Raw genomic sequence first — 17,542 nt, 5'->3', positions numbered from 1 at the left:
AGTTATTCTCACTTCAATGTGTATTTATAGTATTTTGTTTTAGAAGATCTGTACATACATTACATACATGAAGCATTTACTGAACAATATCAAGTAAAAAACACAAACTTTAATTTCATCCTCAACCAAACTAATACAGCAGCAACAAATATTGGATTTTGACCCAGAAACTAAAGTTTATCTTCCAAAAGGAATGACATCCCCAAAGTGTAAAGAAAAGTTTTAACTAATTATTATTTTGATGAATTGACTCATATTTGAAACCTTCACAGTTAATTTCTCATCCAACTAAATTTGGGGAAAAACAAACAGTTGTAGTACGAAAGTTAGAACGGTTGTATTTAAAACGGTGGTTGATGCAATGCATGGTGGGATACTGATGGAGACTTCAAGTTATGACAGTTTCACAAGTCAAAAATAACACCTTCATAGACAACGGTGCAGATTGAGAAAGGCGGACTGTCTAATAAGGTCTTTGGTATTCCAGTATCCGCGGGTGATGAGGTTTTAAGTTTTGTGTAAAGTTTCATTCTCTTTCATTAAACAATTAAGTTTAAATGCCATATGGTGACTGTACAATCTGCAATCCGCAATCTTTGCAGATGGGAACCTTGCCAAACCAGGCACTGAACAGCCCCAAAGGGCCACTGCAAGGACCTCAGCAATTCAAACCTACTCTCTTAAAGCCATTAGTGCCCCAGTGTTTACACTCCTCTCCCTCCAGCCAACAAGGCATGGATGGTTCCCAAACAGAAGTGATAATGAGGTCCTAAGCCGCCTCGCCGCCGCAGACACAGAGACTCTGGAGCAGAGCGGGCTGCCTCGGTCACCTGCAGGGAACCAAGGCACAGAGAGGCCTGTAGTTCACTGTTGCCTGGGTCACATGGGACTGTAAGGCAAATGTGATCCTGACACATTGTTCCTGCATGCATAATAGGCCCTTTTCAGGGCTCCTCAGGGGAGACCTGGGAGCCTGATCTTAAAGAAGTAACGTGACGTTGCTTTGATGGCTCGCCCTCCTCTCTGCTTTTCCCTAACAGCCTTGTTTATGAGAAGTTGTCCTGTGACTCACGTCTGCCCGCGTTTCCATTAGCTTTAAGGAATATGCAAGACAGATAAAGTAATGTTAGTTTAATATGATCTCTCATCTCATTCTCTCTGTTGTTTGTTTGTTTTTTTTAGAATGGTCAGGCCAGGCTGTCCAGTCATCCTGCTCCACTTGTTCAGCATCTTTGCACAGACGGGCGGTATGACATGAATACTGATATCACCCAACACCCAGAACATGTCGAGCCAGACTCGACCACAATTTATCTTCATCTTTTAAGGTTGAGAACAGTCCATGTAATGAGCTCCTATGCATTATTCTCCTTTTAGCAAGTGCTCAGGATATCCTGTATCCATATGGACCCGGCCATAGGGATCTAGAGACGCCCAAGATGGATGATGGGAGTTCTCCTGAAATTACTTTGCTGATTCCCTTCGTGTTCTTCAATGTCCCCTACCGTTCCATCTACGTAAGCCTCGAACAAACGCTTATTATTAGACCGAAAGCTACAACCTATCAGTCTTAAAATAATGTATTGCAACATATAAAGTATACAGTATTGCATATTATGTTAAAAACACAACCCTGTCTTTTCTGTCCGCAGGTCAACAACAATGGTGTGATCTCCTTCAACGTGCAGGTTAGCCAGTTCACGCCGGAGGCTTTTCCTCTGAGTGACAGCAGGTCGTTCATTGCTCCGCTTTGGGCAGATGTGCACAACGGCATCCGCGGAGACGTCTACTACCGAGAGTCCACTGAACCGGAATTACTGGAGAGGGCGACACAAGACGTCCGGAAGTACTTCAAAAACACGCCCACCTTCACCGCCGCCTGGGTCTTTATTGCAACATGGCACCAAGTCACCTTCTACGGAGGAAGCCAGACAACCCCAGTAAAGTCACATAAAATATCTCTGTCATTTATTCTCTCAAAGTTAATTAAAGTTAATATCAGTTTTATCTCTGTGCGTCCCTCCCAGTACAAATTCTCTTTGGCTCAGTATCTAAATATTTTATAACACACCTTCAACCTATGACAGTAAAGGTTACTGCAGCATCTAGGGTTTGATATATATAATTTAATCCATCATTTCATGGTGTTGGGAGTTGTAATTGTTTAACTTTTGTTAGATGCAAACAGTGTCCGCCCGTTTCTAGTCTTTATGCTAAGCTAGGCTAAATACATCCCGAACCTACACTGCTTCTCTACTGGACCAGCGAAACTTTAAGTTTTTTTTTTTAGACATCTAAGTTGCATATGTTTTCATTACACCTTTTTTTGCAATTGAGCATCTGTTTGATTCCTCTCTTTTACTTGTTCAGTTTTATGTCTGTTTTCCTCTTTGTAAAACCATTTTAATTGTCTTGTTTTGATTAAAAGGTGAACACGTTCCAAACTATACTAATCTCAGATGGCGTCGCATCCTTCAGTATGTTCAACTATGGAGAAATCACATGGAGCACAGGAACAGCCAGTGGTGGTGATCCTTTAACTGGACTGGGTGGGACAACAGCTCAGGTATTCTCCCAGTGGCCTCAACATCATTTCATGAATGATAATAATAACGCTTGATAAACATTCGACCTCACGTTCCTCACACCTTTCCCCTTTTCAGTCAGGTTTTAATGGTGGAGACATCGGTCACTTCTTCAACCTGCCAGGATCACGGTCAAACGATGTAGTGAACATTGAACAGTCGACCAATGTGAATATTCCCGGGCGCTGGTTCTTCCGCGTCGACACTGAACTGATAGATCCCGCCAATGGCTGCAGCTACAATGGCAAGTTCAAACATCAACCACTGATGATGATCTTCAGTACAGCAACAACACAAGAACAGTCTATGAAATTTTGTTTCCTACATCCTCTCCAGGGCGTTACTACAGACGAGGGGAAATCTTCTGGTTGTCTGACCAGTGCTCACAGCGATGCCGCTGCCTTGACATCGACAACGAGGTTCAGTGCCAAGAAGCTCCGTGCGGGCAGCTGGAGACCTGCGAGCAGCAGGAAGGGGCCTTTTACTGCCAGCCCACCCGCACCAGCACTTGTGTGGTCTTCGGCGACCCTCATTACCACACCTTCGACGGCTTCCTCTACCACTTCCAGGGCACCTGCTCTTACCTGCTGGCCCGGCCCTGCTGGGAGGTGGCGGGGCTGCCCTACTTCAGTGTGGAGGCCAAAAATGAAAACCGTGGGGTCGCCTCTGTTTCCTGGCTCAGAGATGTCACAGTGGATGTGTACGGTCACAGAGTCATGTTACCCAAAGGCAGTTTGGGAACAGTCCAGGTGAGAATCTGTGGACTTACACTTTTCCAAATTAGCATAGATATGAAGTTTTCTACCGTCATCCATTGTTCACTTCCTGAATTTGCCTCTGTTCCTCTCTCCAGGTGGACGGCTTGATGAAGACCTTACCTGTCCAACTCCAGCTTGGTGCCGTCAGGGTGTATCAGTCTGGGGTTGCCGTCGCTTTAGAAACAGACTTTGGACTCTTGGTGACCTATGACGGCCAACACTATGCATCCATCTCCCTACCAAGCTCCTACTTCAACAACACTTGTGGCCTTTGCGGTAACTATAACGATGACCCTGCTGATGATCCTGTGCTACCTGACGGCTCTCTAGCGGAAAGCGTGGTGGAGCTGGGGGGAAGCTGGCGAGCAGAGGACACGGACTGGAGGTGTACGGATGGCTGTGCCCAGAACTGCAGCGTGTGTGACCCTCTTACAGAAGCCTTCTACTTTCGCTCAGACTACTGTGGGCTCATCAACAAAACTGATGGACCTTTTAGGGACTGCAGAGCTGTAGTGGACCCTACAGCCTTTGTGTATAGCTGCGTGTATGACATGTGCAGCAACAGGGACAACATCACCACACTCTGCCAGGCCATCCAGGCCTATGCTCTGGCCTGTCAGGCCCTGGGTGTCACGATACGACCCTGGAGATCCCGCACCTTCTGCGGTGAGATTCTATTTAATTCGGTTTTAAACACACATTAATTCATTTGTGTCATCTGACATCATTTCTTCTCTCCTCTTGGCTCTCAGCTTTGTCATGTCCAGAGTTCAGCCATTACCAAGTGTGCACCAGCGCCTGCCCAGCCTCCTGCTCGGACCTCACCGCTCCCCTGTACTGTGCCCACCCTTGCACCGAGGGCTGCCAGTGTGACCCGGGTTATGTTCTCAGCGGCAGCCGATGTGTACAGCGTGACGACTGTGGCTGTGAGCATAACGGCCTCTATTACCCTCTCAACGACACTTTCTGGGCAGGCTCCAGTGGTGAAGAAGGCGAATGCACCCTCCGCTGCTCCTGCGGGCCTGCTGGGGAAGTCTCCTGCTTCAACGAGTCCTGTAAGGAGGGCGAGGTGTGCGTGGCGGAGGTGGGCCTGCTGGGTTGCTACCCTCGGAGGGAGGGAGTTTGCTCGGTGACCCAGAACTCGGTGACATCCTCCTTTGACGGCACCTTCCTGCTGTTCCCCGATGACAGCTCCTACTACCTGCTGAAGCTGTGCGGTGCAGTGCCGGCTAATGGCTCGACGGTGGAGGTGAAGATAGGCAGGCGGCTGGTCAACAAAGGCCCCGACTGGAAAAGACCCGTGGTAGTTAGAGTGTCTAACCTGGAAGCTCAGATCGGAGGGACAGATTTTGACACAGTGAAGGTTAGTATTTTTTTCTGCAGAGCAAAAACTCCCTTTTTAATTTCTATTTGCGGTTGATGAATGCCTATGGCCACTCCTTTTTTATTTGTGATCCAGGTGAATGGTGAACAAGTGCCGCTTCCGTATGTCCATCCGACGGAGACAATGATGATCTACAGAGCGCCAGGCAACGCTACAGTGGTGGAGTCCCGTGGTCTGCTGCGTGTCCACTACGCACGGCAGGGATTCCTCAACATCTCCCTCTCCACCCTCTTCTACAACGTCACCTGTGGTCTATGCGGCGTCTTCAACAGCAATGCCACTGACGACCTTCGCCTCCCTAGCGGACGCCTGGCGGACTCCGCTGAGCAGTTCACAGAGGGCTGGCGTGCCATCGCCGACGACCTCACCTGCAACGGCGATTGCGACGACCTGTATCGCATGTGCACGGACCTGCGTCTCTACCAGAGTCCCTGGATGTGTGGCAACATCAACGACCCAGGGAATAGTTCGTTTCTGGCGTGTCACGCAGTGGTCAACCCCTCGCCGTTCTTCAGGAACTGCTTGTATAACATGTGTGTAAAGGAAGGGAACCGTTCAGCCCTGTGCTCTTCACTGCAGGCGTATGCCAGCGCCTGTCAGGACGCTCAAGTCGGCCTCGCCTCCTGGAGGAGTGCCACCAACTGCCGTGAGTAGATATAGCTTTACTTTAAAGGAAAAAAACTGCTATTCTGACTCTTATTCTATGTTTTTCTGTTTGAACATGTTAGATATACAATTGCAATCTACCAGGACTGGTTTGAATTTGGTAGAAGACATTTTTCCAACAAAATTTGGCTAGCAGTTCCTGCTGCTATGCTAGCTGCGCAAACATGACTTTTTCTTTTTTAAACCAGTATTTTTATTTATATTTTTTTTCTCTTTTTTCTCTGCAGCAGTGTTTCCCAAACTGTTTCAGTCATTCTTCCCTTTTTGAAGCCAAAAAAAAAAACTTCCTTGTAAAAATAAATCTTCGTGCGTCGATTAGCATGTTTTGCTAGCCTGCTAGCATCAAAACGCTCTTATTTCTTTGTTGTTCCCAAATTAATCAAATTCATAGACATTTTCACAACAGACATATTGGTTCGGCATAGCAGGAAAAGCACCGGTGGAACAAATAATATTAATCAATATTGCATTGTTGCAGTTAATTATGTTATTAGCTAGACCTGCTTTTAGTTTAATTTCCCCACTAGTGATGGTGATTAACTAATATTAACCTCTTCTATAAAAGGTGTACTCCACCAACACTAGTCCTCGGGAGCTTGAAAGGTTGTAGCCTGCAGTTGTAGTCAGTCAACCCAGTTTTAAAATTCCCCAAGAGAATGTAAGAAAACTTACACAGCTAGCATCAAACAAAATCTTTGTATTTTAGCTTTAGCTATATTTTGACCCATAAACTGGGTCACATCTTTGGACTGTGGTGAGTCTAAAATGGCTGCAGCTTCTGCCAAAGAGTAAGTTAATAACTTTTCATTGGTTTAATATTCTTATATGGATTTGGTCTTCTCTATTTCTTTCTCTTACCTCGCTCTTCTGCCTCAGCTCTTCCCTGTCCCGAGAACAGTCATTTTGATGAGTGCACCAGCGCCTGCCCTCTGACCTGTGCCAACTTGGATGAACCTGAAGAGCCATGTCCTCTGCCCTGCCAAGAGGGGTGTCAGTGTGAGGAGGGCTTCGCGCTGCGGGATGGCCTGTGTGTGGCACGCAGTGACTGTGGCTGCATGAGCCACGGGCGCCAGCTGGCCACTAATCAGACTTTCTGGACAGACTGGGAATGCCAGGAGCGTTGCTACTGCAATGGCTCTGACAACAGTGTATACTGTCAGCTCGCACCCTGTCACCCTGAGGAGTACTGCCAGGAGAATGACGGCCTGTATTTCTGCCAGCCGCGCACCGAGGCTCTGTGTGTGGCCGCTGGTTATGGACATTTTCTGCCATTTGGTGACGTACCATTTGAGCTGCAGAGCTCTTGTACTCTCAGGATGGCCACCACCAACTGTGGCAGAGAGAGCGGGGACCATGCAGCCATCACTGGAACTTTTCCTCAATTCAAACTGGCAGCCCGTAATGAGGAAAGGGACACAGGCCAGGCAATTTGGGTGAGGGGCTTTGTACTGGAGGTCTACGATTATGAGATTGAAGTCTCTCGAACCTACAAAAACACGGTTACGGTAAGTGCACGAACAGGAAATTGTATTCATTTTCAAGAATAACTAATGTGGAACAAGCCAAACCGCCATATGCTGTGATTGGGCCAAGGAGGTTAACTTGGGTGAGGGAAGAACCTATTGAATTTGGGTGCTGATCCGGTTAAAAAGGGTTGATGCAGAATTTTCTTTCCAGAAGATAGGGCATTTTTTGACACTTTTCATCAAAGTCTCAGGAAATAATGTTTTGATCTTGATGTAGAACATGAGGCATATTTATGGTGTTGAGATCTATGACATTTCATAGTTCGGTGCAGATCCATATAATAATCTGGATCTGAGAGATGTGAAGGGTTGTTTGGCCTTGGCAGAAGTATGTGCTCCACTGAGTGCCATTTTAGTTAATATTTATAGTTTAACATTGATTTTTTAGTTTTTTAGTTTTTTTGCATGACCTGTGAAGGTCGAAGTTTTTTTTTTTTTTTTTTTATATGTGAGGACATGTTATTTCTAATCAAGCCGATAGAATAACCAGGCAGAGGGTAAATTCCTCTTTGATTGGCTTAAGGTGGATCTAATTTCAATGGGCATCTTTTATCAGGCTGGATTTGGATCAGACAAAACCCAGACCCTGAGCGACATTTGGACTGGGTTCACAAACCGCCTAAGAGATCTGAGCGGGAACAGAAATGACACACACTCACATTTTTTTCCAATTCTTTCTGCTTCTGTCTTTTTCTCTCACTTTCATTTTGATTATATAAGAAACACACAGGAACTCTTTCACTTTATGTTATTGAGTCCTACCCTGGGTTTCCCCTCATACTTTGAAAATATCCAGGATTAGAAAATATACACTGGCTCTAAAAATGCTTCTGTAGAAATGTGTGTGCGTCAGCTGATCGGGATCATAGAGTAAAGAGTTAAACCTGTTCAAACTAGAGCCATTTTCATTGAGTCTCTCCTCACTCAGGTGAATAAGGAGCGTTTGTACCTTCCTCTGAAGCTGGGCCCAGGAAAGGTCAACATCTTCACCTTGGGCTTGCAGCTCATTCTGGAGACAGACTTTGGCCTGAAGGTGGCCTTTGACTGGAACACGCTCCTCCTGTTGACTTTGCCCCGCGACCTCTACAACACCTCCTGTGGCCTCTGCCAAGGCATGCCCTTACCCCCCCCCACCCTCACCACCACTGACTGGGGCATGGCCTGGGCAGAGAGGGACACCTTCTGCCAGGTGGGGTGTGGAGACTCCTGCCCACGCTGTGGCCTGGGAGAGAAAAGCGTGCAAAACGACGCCCCCCTCGCGGTGGCTGACGCCAACATGAACATGGGCACTGACGACGGGGCGAACGAAGTCAACACAGGCATACGTTTCCACATCGGAGATGGACTGTATGTGTTTGTGGAGCCTGAGGCGGTGAGGCTGTGTGGGCTAATTGTGGATCGAGGAGGTGTGTTTGCACGCTGTCACAGCAAGGTGGCACCAGCCTTCTTTTATCAAAGCTGCCTGCAGGACACCTGCTTGGACCAGGGAGCTCAGGACACAGTCTGCAACTGGCTGCAGATCTATGCAAGCACCTGTCAGACCCAAGGAGTTCCTGTCACCGGCTGGAGGAGTGACACACCATGTGGTGAGTCTTGGCTCACTTTGATTGTGTGTGCAGTGGTCTCCCCTTGTTTTACAAGAAAATATATTTTCTCATTTACCTCTACGCCTGTGGCGTCTACCCATGTTGCCCAGGTTTTCAGATATCCATCTCTGAGATTCCTACATCCACCATAATACAGCGGAGGTGAATGGGATTATGTTTGTGGGGCTCACACTGTTGAAAAACAACATTAAACAGTCTGTCCAGAAAAAATGTCCTTAGTTGCTGTAACACATTAACACATTCTCTGGTAAAACACAATACAGTTACATTTTTTCAAATGTGATTTTTCAATGTAATGAGAATAAAAAACAATTTGATTAGACCTTATTAGATATATGTATATGTACTTTATTTAATTGAGATAAAGACCTCTTCTACAAGTGAGACCTGAGCACAGAAAATAAAATAATAAAAATAAAATAATAAGACATTAATAGCAGAGTTAAGTTGCATTTAAATAAACAATAATCAGCGTGTATATTTAAATAGGGAATAATCAATATGCTCATTGGTGAGCTTTAGAGGTTGTGGTATTTTTGAACTTTGGACAGAGCCAGTCTGTATGCCAAGCTAATCAGGTTCTGAGCCCAACAGCCTGCAGATATGAGACTTGGACAAATGAGTCTCCCTTCAAATATTGTCCACAAATATTTCCCCTTGAAAAATCAACACTTATTAACATTGGAACATTTCCTGTGTGTACACTGCAGTCAGTTCGATTGTTGTAGCTAATACCTTTGCCAACCTGCCTGCTCCCAGTCCAGAGCTGTCCACCTAACAGCCATTACTCCAGTTGCATGTCGGTTTGCCCGCCCCAGTGCGCCCCAGCCCGGGGCCAGAGGGACTGCAGCCAGGACTGTGTGGAGGGCTGCCAGTGTGACCAGGGCTACGTGCTCAACGGCAAGAGCTGCATCCTGCCTCAAAACTGTGGCTGCTACACCGATGGCAAGTACTATGAGGTCAGTGTCACATCCAGCAATATGTGGAGTAACCTGCAAGACAAGTGATTTTTAATTAAAGGTTTTCATTGGCCTGTCAGTCTCAGCACATATTGATCATAACTATCTTCTCGTTTCAATTAGTGCCGTTTAATTCCAGTGAAGTGTAGAGACGGTATGGAAGAACAAAAATAAAAGTTTTCTGATTCAGTCAGTGAAGGTAATCCTTGATGCCAAAATCATATTTTGCAAAGTTGCATCAGAGTCGTAGAAATAGGCAGTAATATGTTTTGAATAGAGCTGCAACTAATCATTATTTTTCATTACATATTATCTATATATCAGGCTGTAGAATGATAGGAAATACGGAAAATTATCCATCACAACATGATGCCATATATTGGTTGTTTTCCCCACTCAATGCTCCAAATTCTATAAATGCACTCAAAATGCAATACTTTTCTGCCAGTCAACTAATTAATTAATTGACTGACTCTAATTTTAACCAACCTTCTTTATTTCAGCCCAAGCAGCTGTTCTGGAACAGCGACTGTACCAAACGCTGCCAGTGCATCGGGCGAAACCTGATCCAGTGCGACCCGAGGCGCTGCAAGGCGGAGGAAGAGTGCACCCTGCGCTACGGAGTGCGGGGCTGCTTTGCGCGGCGCTCCCAGCACTGCGTGGCGTCGGGCGGCGGGGTGTTTAGAACCTTCGACGGGGCGTCGCTGCGGCTCCCGGCCTCTTGCTCCTTCGTCTTGTCCACCAACTGTCACAAGCTGCCGGACCTCTCCTTCCAGCTCATCGCTAACTTCGATAAATGGAGCACGCCCAACCTCACCACCATCTCTCACGTCTACCTTTACATCAATGAGGAGAATATACTCATCTCTGGCAGCACGATCAAGGTGAGTCCAAGTACAGGACCATGTCAGTTACTCATTATATCAGCCAAATATTAACCTTGATACAATTTCTATTATGCAGATTAAGTTATATTGATTCTTAAATTGATGAGGTTGTTATGTGCAACTCTTAACTTGACTTCACAAACAACAAACTTCCTCCAATGATACACTGTATATCATCTTATTTAAAGCTGCACTAATCAATATTTTATACAAACGCTGCATCGGTGACCTGCGGTGCCTAGCTGTGGCTTCTGTAGAGCCTTGCAGCGCCTTTCAGCTTGGTGTTTTGGTTTCATCACCTGCAGCTTTTCTCTTCTGGTTCACTCTGGTTTCATCAGGCAGCTGTTCTCAGTAGAAATAAAACCTCCTATAAACCAACTGCATCTTAACAGCTCAGCACCAAATGGTAGACAGACAGAGACGCCAACTGTAGCATTTAATGGATAAAGGGATATTGTTTTACTTTCTTCTTTTCAACATCACCAATCTTGCTCTAATAGAACTATTATCTCTATTAGGAGATTTAGTTTTTTTGTATATATTACCAACTGACTTTCCTCTGGCTTTGTGCCGTCTGCCGTCAAAGACGTCTTTTATCAAACATCTCCTCGAGAAACTAAACAAACAGATCCAGTTTAAATCTCCATTTTCTCTCCTGAATACTTGAAAGAGTTCTCGCAGTCCAATTTACCAATTACCCTCGCACTAATAGTCTGGTAGATATCCTCCAGCTCTGGCTTTAGGCCACATCATTCTGCTGAAAGTGCTCTCACAGAGCTAGTTAATAACCTGCTGATTGCCTCTAAAGTTGCCTCTGAGTCTTAATCCTGCTTGATCTGACTGAGCCTTTCTTTTTTTAAATTTCCTTAAGAACTGTGTTATCATCAGTGGAAGTGTGTTTAAGTGGCTCAGGTCATATTCACCAGCACACATAGTAATTACAGCACCATATCGGATCGTCACAATCTGTGCTTTGAGCTGTCTCCTTTCTTTTCTCTTACACGCTGCCACTCAGTGATGTCTTTTGTGAATATGAAATCAGTTAATACAGTCCCAAATCCCACATGTGTCTATTTGAGTTTTATAACAGTGTGTTTATTAGAGATCTAACAGGGAGGCGGACCTCTCCGGGGTCCAGACTGACCCCAAGCACAAGTCATATTGCTTCAATTTCTTGCGGCATATAAGTCAGAAGAAAAGAAAAAAGTATATTTAAAGTAAAACAAAAGAAAAGATTTTACAACTATTGTTCTGATTTTTACACAAACAGCCGTTGGGGTCTGTATAACACTAATTCTGTTCTCATTTTACTGACAGTCGGTGGTCAAACTTTAAGTGAGAGCTATGAAAGTCTGAATTTAACACGTAATGACGTGTGGAAATGAATTAAATTAAATTTCTTTGTGACCCTGTGTCCTGTCTCAAATATCTAAAGGTCTGTGTGTCTCCCCAGGTCAACGGTACACCGGTATCAGTGCCGTTTCTAACTGGGCTGATGACGCGTCTGTCCACGTCCGAAGGTTTCATTGTCATCGACACACCCCAGGACATCCAGGTTCGATACAACCGCTTTAACACGCTGAGCATCACTATGGGCCAGCGCCTTCAGAACAAGGTGTGTGGCCTCTGTGGGAATTTCAACGGAGACCCCAGCGACGACTACATCACCTCGAGGGGCAAGCCGGCTGTCAGCGCCCTGGAGCTGGCCCAGAGCTGGAAGACCAACGGTATGCAGAACAGGTGGGTGAGGCTCGGCACAGGCGCTGTTTATCGCTACACAGCGGCACATGCACTATTTGCAGATAGAAAGAGACGGTTATCCATCTTTTTGCTCTAGTTGTGACGAGACCCAGTACGTGGCTCTGGCCCAGTCTTGTGACAACACAGCGGTGCTGGCGCTGCAAGGTGAGGATGCCTGTCAGAAGCTCACCCAGCTGAAGGGCTTCTTCCAGCCGTGCCACGGCCTCCTGGATCCCCGGCCCTTCTACCAGTCCTGCTACCTGGACGGCTGCTATAATCACCGCAAGGCTCAGGTCTGCGGCTCGCTGGCGGCCTACGCCGAGGCCTGCCGCTCCATGGGCACCCTCACCACCAAGTGGATCACCCAAGAGAACTGCTGTAAGGGCACCGCGAGACACCAGCCACATTTTCAAAACTTTAAAATGTACTGATTTTGGTATGTGTGTGTTTTAACACTTCACCTTAACAAAAGTGAGGCCAGAAGTTTCCCTCAGTGCTTTTCTTCCTCCGGTCGCTCAGCGTGCTGTACATGCATGTTTGATAAAGCCTTGTGTGTGTGACAGTTAACATTGTGTGCGGACCTGTCTTTAGCAGAATGGATCTACGACCCCTGTGCAGGAGAGATCTGCACAAACTTCACCTGTGAGCTGGAGAACGGAGGTGACCTGTGCGGCTGTCCAGAACTACCCACCAGCACTGGAGGTGAGCGCTTCACGGGACACCACCGTGATGTCATCCACATCCAGCTTTAATCCCGTCTCTTCTGAAGTGAAGCATTCCTATAATAGTTTGACTTTTCAAATAGAGTCGCACTTATAATAATAATTGTAAATGCTGTTGATATTTGAGAGCTAAAGAAATCTGATAACTACATTGATTGATATTCATCTTTTAACGTAAACACGTGACAGAACCAAATATATTTGATCAAAATCAAAAAAGAATTGGTACCTAGATATGTGCTAAACATTTTACAGTTGATAAATACAATAATCTCTGCTACAATTTCTTGTTGTTTACTAGCTGACATATAACCCGACACTTACTGATCAGTGATGAGCTAAAATTGAGCAATCATATCGGCCATGTCAGTGTTTTAGTAGGGCTCTGTAGTTAAAATCACACTGCTGTCATTGTTATCTCATATTAGATAAATATAAATACTTAAAACATGTATTCAGTGTTTCCTTCAGCGTGTTCTCTAAACCACAGTATTGACTGTCCGTTGAGTAATGTTGCAGTAACGGTGATGTTTACCTGTGGCAGGTGATGATGACATCATACAGGCAGAGGTGACCTGCAAGCATGCTCAGATGGAGGTCTCTATCTCCAAGTGTAAGCTCTTCCAGCTGGGCTTTGAACGAGAGGACGTCAGGATCAACGACGAGCACTGCGCCGGCATCGAGGGAGAGGACTTCATCTCCTTCCACATCAACAACACGAAGGGACACTGCGGCTCCATCGTGCAGGTCAGTGGACCAACGTTAGCTCATCATATTCCTGCCTCAGGAGCGTCCACTGTGCTGTGTTCACTGCTTTGATTTCCAGCCGGGTCACTTGTGTCTTTGTGCACCTTTTATTGGTCTCCACTTTTAATGGGGATGTTTTTAAACTCATTACTGAAACATTACCGTGGTGCCACTGCCAAGAAAATTGCCGTTCTGCAACTCTGAATTTGGCATAAAACCTTCTTCTATCCTTTGTAGTCTGCTTCCAATCTCATGAGGTTACAGGTGTGGTCCCATCAAGTCTGTACAGAGACCAAAACCGCTGCTCACCAACCATAACCACAGACTCGCACTGTAGCCGGAGAGGCTGCACTGGGCGGATGGATAAACTATTATTACTTTATTATTTACCTTTTGCTTCTCTGTTTCCTGACGGTGAATGTTTCTCAATGTCCCTTCATCCCTCTGACAGTCGAATGGCACTCACATTATGTACAAAAACACAGTCTGGATAGAGAGTGTGAACAACACCGGGAACGTCATCACCAGAGACCGGACCATCAATGTGGAGTTTTCCTGCGCCTACGAACTGGACCTGAAGATCTCGCTGGAGACCGTCCTCAGACCCATGCTCAGGTCAGACACGGGGATTAGCTGTAGAATCATACGTTTATGTCTGATAAAACAAAATGTCACAGCTTTTAACAGCTGGCTGCTTCTCTCATCCTCTCCACCCCACCCCCCCCTCCGTGCTCCAGTGTGATTAACCTCACCTTACCGACCCAGGAAGGGAACTTCATCACCAAGATGGCTCTGTATAAGAACTCCTCGTACCGGCATCCGTACAGGGAGGGGGAGGTGGTGCTGAGCACACGGGACATCCTCTTCGTGGGCGTCTTTGTGGAAGGGGCAGATGAAAATCAGCTCATCCTCATAGTGAACATGTGCTGGGCCACGCCGTCCCGCTACAGCAGCGACCGACTGCGCTACATCATCATAGAGAGGGGGTAGGCTGGAGGACGCACACACTAATGATTCTTGGAGGCCGGAGGTGTGGGCGACGAAGTATTTGTTTTAGTCTGAGACACCTGAAAGAAGCAGCGACTAAGTTTTGCAAAATAAGAGTCACCATACTGAGGAAAAACATGAACACTCATCAGTGTATTCCTTTTGATATGTGGCTCTCACCAGGTGTCCGAACATTAAGGACAACACCATCGGCATGGCAGAGAACGGCGTATCCCTCACCTGTCGCTTCCACGTCACCGTCTTCAAGTTCATCGGGGACTACGACGAGGTCCACCTCCACTGCGACGTCACCCTGTGCGACTCAGAAACCAGCGCCTGCAAAGTGGTGAGAGGCTCGAGGAAAGACACAATCTGAACTCAAAAGTGGCGATGAAACAAATGTCTGGCTGTGTTAATGTGCGTGTGCTGTACATCCAGAACTGTCCACACAAGAGAAGGATGTACTCGGAGGACAGCGACCATAAAGAGCACATTCTGTCTGTGGGACCCATAAGAAGGAGAGGTAAGTGTGATCTCAACCATGAGTCCGTGTTTAAAAACACTTCTCAGAGCTATTCAGTCAAATTCCTCAGTTTCTTCCAGGACTTTTCATGACTCGCATGTCCTTGTCCTCTCAGAATCAGACTGGTGTGAGGACAACAACGGAGGCTGTGAGCAGATCTGCACCAGTAAGGGAAGCGGGCCAGTCTGCAGCTGTGTGACTGGGATGCTGCAACGAGACGGGAAAAGCTGCCGGAGTAAGCAGCACACACACACACACACACACACACACACACACACACACACACACACACACACACACACACACACAGGTGCACAGACCAGGGATTATAAGGTTCTATGTTTAGTATTTCTGTTTCAGTGAATCATAGAACGATGAGTAATATCAGCAGGAAATCGTCTTATTTTCAGAACATTTCCTTCTATAAATCAGGTTTAAATAATTTGACCAAAGTTACCATGGAAACGTATGCTACCAGTTTGCAGTGGCACCAGTCAGGCTAGTTTTCAGGTTTATCTCAGTTGGCCTGCTACACTGAACAGGCACACACCGTCTTCACTAAAGTTGTGCACAATTCCCAGGATCCAGTATTTTTATGGTAAAAGTACTGCATGTACGTCTGAACAGACCACTCCAGGGGAGTAACATTTTCTCCATTTTCTCTCATATTTGATGTAAATAATAATCAAGAACTTAAAAGACCTTGACATTGTGCGTCTTATTTGTTACAATTTGCTGTAAACCTCAAATTCACATTCTCACTAACCTGCAGCAAACGGCTTTAATGTGTCAACCTTCATATGTTTGTAATTCTTACTCCACTGTGTCCATGAACAGCCCCATTTTCTTTACATCTTCATTTATTTTTACCTTTCAAACCTTTATTTTCTCCGCTTCTGTTCTTCACCAACCTTCCCTCATGTTTATTGATAAAATAGTAACATAAGCTGGATATTTGATGCAGAGGAAGGAGGAATTCAGAGAACCTGCGTCACTGCACACTAAGCTGCAGAGCTAAAGTAACACAACTTCGATAGTGATAAGACGAACAAATTAACTATTTACCCTGAGAACTTTCCATTGCCATTGTGTGCGGGGCGTTGTGCGCCGGATGTTTGTCAGCTGCAGAGCTGTTCACTTTGGGTTTGGTTTCTTTATGGAGAGTTAAACTCTTTAATCAGGAGGGTGTGAGCGAGTGACGCTGCCAGAGCCCGGTTTAAAGATGAACACTGAGGCCCATATTCTTCACAGGGACCAGTATGACCACGCTATTCACTACTGGTTTACAATGAGTGAGTGAGAAGATGCTAAATAGTGCTAGTGTCATTGTCATGCATATGAGTGTAAATATCATTGGGTTTTGCCGCCTGCATAAAGGCATTCAACAAACGGACTGCTCTGTTCAGAGAGAGCTGCAGGAGTCATTGTCACCTGCAAGCCATTGAGCAGGGCGGAGTTCCCACAGCAGATCAGATAAGAGTCTAAAGCTGCTTCAGGCTGCAAAGGTGTGGACATCAACTTTTGTCAAAATTAAATAAATAGATAAAAAGGGAATAAACAGAATAAAAGCTATCATGGTATTATAGGTCTAACCTATAAGTGATCTCTGAGGCTGAGTAGCACACACACAGTCTGAGGGTTTATTGTTTATTATCAAAGCAACACAAACAAATATGGGGAAAAATTACAGCACAATTTAACAGTAGTTACAAACATGTAGCACAAAAATTTGGCATCCAGACAATTTAGTAAACAAAAACCATAAATGTCTGTTTATTAAATGTTAACTGCAGCATCCTCTACAGTTCATGTTGTCTTCTGTCCCCAGCTGTGAGCTCCAGCTGTAACGTTACACCTGTGGTTCCTCTGCTGATCGTCAGCGCCCTGATCTCCGTGCTCCTGCCTCGTGCTCGCGCTCCTCTCATCTCCTAACACCCCGTGAGCAAAGGAAGGCAACAGACGAAACAGATCAAACACATTAAAAAAAAAAGACTTGAAGATGCACAGTGTATCCGCAGTGTTTAGCCAGTAGATCAGCTGTGTGCCAGTGTGAAAACGTAGACAGAATACATACCTGCTTTTCCTAAACATGTGGACAGTCAGTCCTGCTGAAAGTCTTAAGTGTCTCCCCTTCCCTCCACGTCGTGATATTCTCCAGCTCCACTTCCTCCATTATTTACATAGGTGAGGACACCTCATCGTGTGTTGTCGGTCACTTAAAGCAGCTATGTGTAGATTTTGTACGTGATTCTAACATCCTTCAGATTGCTCTGATGGTTTGACGTGTGCCACAGTGTCTGGATGACGCCAAAGAAATTGTTCTAATCCTGCACGTAGTGGGTTTAAGGTTTATTTAATGCAAGAAAACTAAAACCAATGGTTCTTATTAGGGAGAGAGGACGGTTACATAACAAAAAAAAGTCAGCTACATGTAAGAAGAATGGGATGTGA

At 45.7% G+C, this 17,542-nt stretch overlaps 1 protein-coding gene across 1 annotated transcript; it reads left to right on the top strand.

The window, feature by feature from the left end:
* The first annotated feature begins 1,183 nt into the window (after positions 1 to 1,183).
* tecta (tectorin alpha) lies at positions 1,184 to 17,057 on the top strand. Its single transcript, XM_022760840.1, has 21 exons — positions 1,184 to 1,247; positions 1,378 to 1,517; positions 1,653 to 1,940; positions 2,429 to 2,566; positions 2,664 to 2,829; positions 2,922 to 3,334; positions 3,439 to 4,009; positions 4,096 to 4,706; positions 4,803 to 5,340; positions 6,378 to 6,898; positions 7,848 to 8,505; positions 9,286 to 9,485; positions 9,989 to 10,369; positions 11,826 to 12,112; positions 12,210 to 12,490; positions 12,704 to 12,814; positions 13,379 to 13,581; positions 14,033 to 14,209; positions 14,329 to 14,567; positions 14,752 to 14,851; positions 16,919 to 17,057. Exons 1-21 carry the CDS (start codon positions 1,184 to 1,186, stop codon positions 17,021 to 17,023), a joined length of 6,192 nt encoding a protein of 2,063 aa, XP_022616561.1. The 3' UTR covers positions 17,024 to 17,057.
* Positions 17,058 to 17,542: the final 485 nt, after the last annotated feature.

Source organism: Seriola dumerili, unplaced genomic scaffold (assembly GCF_002260705.1).
Source record: "Seriola dumerili isolate Sdu_G_001 unplaced genomic scaffold, Sdu_1.0 BDQW01000367.1, whole genome shotgun sequence".
Taxonomy (NCBI): domain Eukaryota; kingdom Metazoa; phylum Chordata; class Actinopteri; order Carangiformes; family Carangidae; genus Seriola; species Seriola dumerili.
Note: the sequence above shows the minus strand (reverse complement) of the source record. Positions and strands in the feature narration are given on the sequence as shown.